Source organism: Portunus trituberculatus, chromosome 34, assembly GCF_017591435.1.
Source record: "Portunus trituberculatus isolate SZX2019 chromosome 34, ASM1759143v1, whole genome shotgun sequence".
In the NCBI taxonomy this organism is placed as follows: domain Eukaryota; kingdom Metazoa; phylum Arthropoda; class Malacostraca; order Decapoda; family Portunidae; genus Portunus; species Portunus trituberculatus.
This window is the reverse complement of record NC_059288.1, coordinates 5,672,433-5,674,316: the sequence shown is the minus strand read 5'-3', so window position 1 is coordinate 5,674,316 and position 1,884 is coordinate 5,672,433. Positions and strand designations below refer to the sequence as shown.

The following is a 1,884-nucleotide window of genomic DNA, read 5'->3' as shown; positions in this document are numbered from 1 at the left end:
AGCCCCAGCCGCCCTCAGGGTAGTAGTGCTGCATGATGGTGGCGCGCGTGTCCCGCCGCCGCCTCGGGGCTTCGTCACTGCTCTCAGGCGGCCCGCTGTCCCCCTGACCATGGAAGGAATCTTGGGGCGGCTCGGCGCACTGGGGGCCCTGCACGCCGCTGTAGGCCGGCAGGGACTGGGAGCGCAGCAGCCGCTTGCTGGGGTGCGGCGCGGCGCGGCCCTCGGGCATGGTGCACCACTGCTCGCCCCTCAGGGGGCCATCGCGCCCCCTGCAGGCGGCGGCAGCCTCACCTGGCGGGCAGCACCGGGCCGCCTCGCCCCTCACATCCCCCCCCGGGGAGCACACGGCGCCGGTCACCACGTGGGAGGCGCGCCACGGAACACCTGCACGCACGGCCGCGCTGCACGGCGGCTGATGGCACACTGTGGCGGCGTGATGCTGGCCCGCCCCACGGCCTGGCGTGCGTGCGTCCGTGTGTGTGTCAGTGTGTCTGAGTCTAAGTGTGTGTGTGTGAGTGTGTGTGTGTGCTTGTGGAGGCGGGTGACCCATCTGACTTTTATTCCGAAGTTTTAATTCTACGAAATTACCAGCAAGCCTTCGCAGGGAGGAGGCACCAGGCCACCAGTGAAAGTGTGCGCCACCTCCGCCGCCGCCGCCACCACCACCACCAGGAGGAGAAGGAGGAGGAGTAGGATGGCATGCACAGGGAGGAGAGAAGTGAAGCAAAAGAACGAGAATGGGCGAGAGAGGAAAGCGAGGAGAGGAAGTAGGGGATGGGAGGGATGGGAGGCAGGGAAGAGGAGGGAGGAGGTGGAGGCATCAATCACTGAAGATGACCAAAGTGGACCACTGTACCCTGTCTGCCGGTGGAGGAGGAGGAGGAGGAGGAGGAGGAGGAGGAGGATAATCGGAAGAGAAGCAGAGGAGGAGGAGGAGGATAATCGGAAGAGAAGCAGAGGAGGAGAAGCAGGAAAGGAGAAACGGAAGAAAGGTGACAAGGAAGAGGAGGAGGAGGAGGAGGAGGAGTTGTAAAGTGCCGAGAGGAAGCTTCGGCAGTTTATCCGAACCCAAACGAAGCTTCAAAATAAGTGAGTGAGTGAGAGAGAGAGAGAGTGAGTGAGTGAGTGAGTGAATGTCTCTCTCTCTCTCTCTCTCTCTCTCAACAAGACCAACATTCCTCTCCTTCTCCTCCTCCTCCTCCTCCTCTAGTACTGTTGACACGTTCAGAAGCTTGTGTACGTGTCGAGAGAGAGAGAGAGAGAGAGAGAGAGAGAGAGAGAGAGAGAGAGAGAGAGAGAGAGCAATCATAGAGGGGAAGGAAGGACTTAAGAGCCAAAGTGAGAGGTGAAAGTGAGAGAGTGAGAGAGTGAGTGAGAGAGTGAGAGGAGAGTAATTGGAGAGAGGAAGCGAGGATGATTAGGAGTAAATGAGGAGGCTGAGAGCAATTATGAAGAGGAGGAGGAGGAGGAGGAGGAGGAGGAGGAGGAGGAGGAGGAGGAGGAAGAGATAAAGTATCATACGAGAAATAAAAAGGAAAAAAATGTAGGAAAATGATACAAAGAATAACGGATAAAGAAGAAGAAGAAGAAGAAGAAGAAGAAGACGATGATGATGAAAAAACTGCAAAAAAAAAAAAAACAAGACAAGAGAAACACCCCAAAAAAAAAATATCAAAAGAAATTCACAAGATAAACAAAGAAAAAAAACGAAAAAGAAAACGGGAAAAAAACACACAAAAATCAAGAAAAATCAAAAAACGAAATGAAAACACAACAAAACAAAAACAAAACAAGTAAAACAAGATCAAACACACAGCATAAAGTAAGACAAAGTTACCACAAAGTTACATACGCACTTAACACAAGGCTTGAAGTTACTTAAAG

The 1,884-nt window shown here is 53.6% G+C and overlaps 1 protein-coding gene across 2 annotated transcripts in view; it reads right to left on the bottom strand.

Annotated features, from left to right (window-relative positions):
- The window catches only part of LOC123512732 (monocarboxylate transporter 10-like), a 157,431-nt gene extending 157,022 nt beyond the window's left edge, over positions 1-409 (bottom strand). For both annotated transcript variants that reach the window (XM_045269294.1, XM_045269297.1), the window contains exon 1: positions 1-409. This exon is cut by the window's left edge and continues 120 nt beyond it. In XM_045269294.1, the coding sequence (XP_045125229.1) occupies positions 1-229 (229 nt within the window). In that variant the 5' untranslated portion in view covers positions 230-409.
- Between the last annotated feature and the right edge of the window lie 1,475 nt (positions 410-1,884).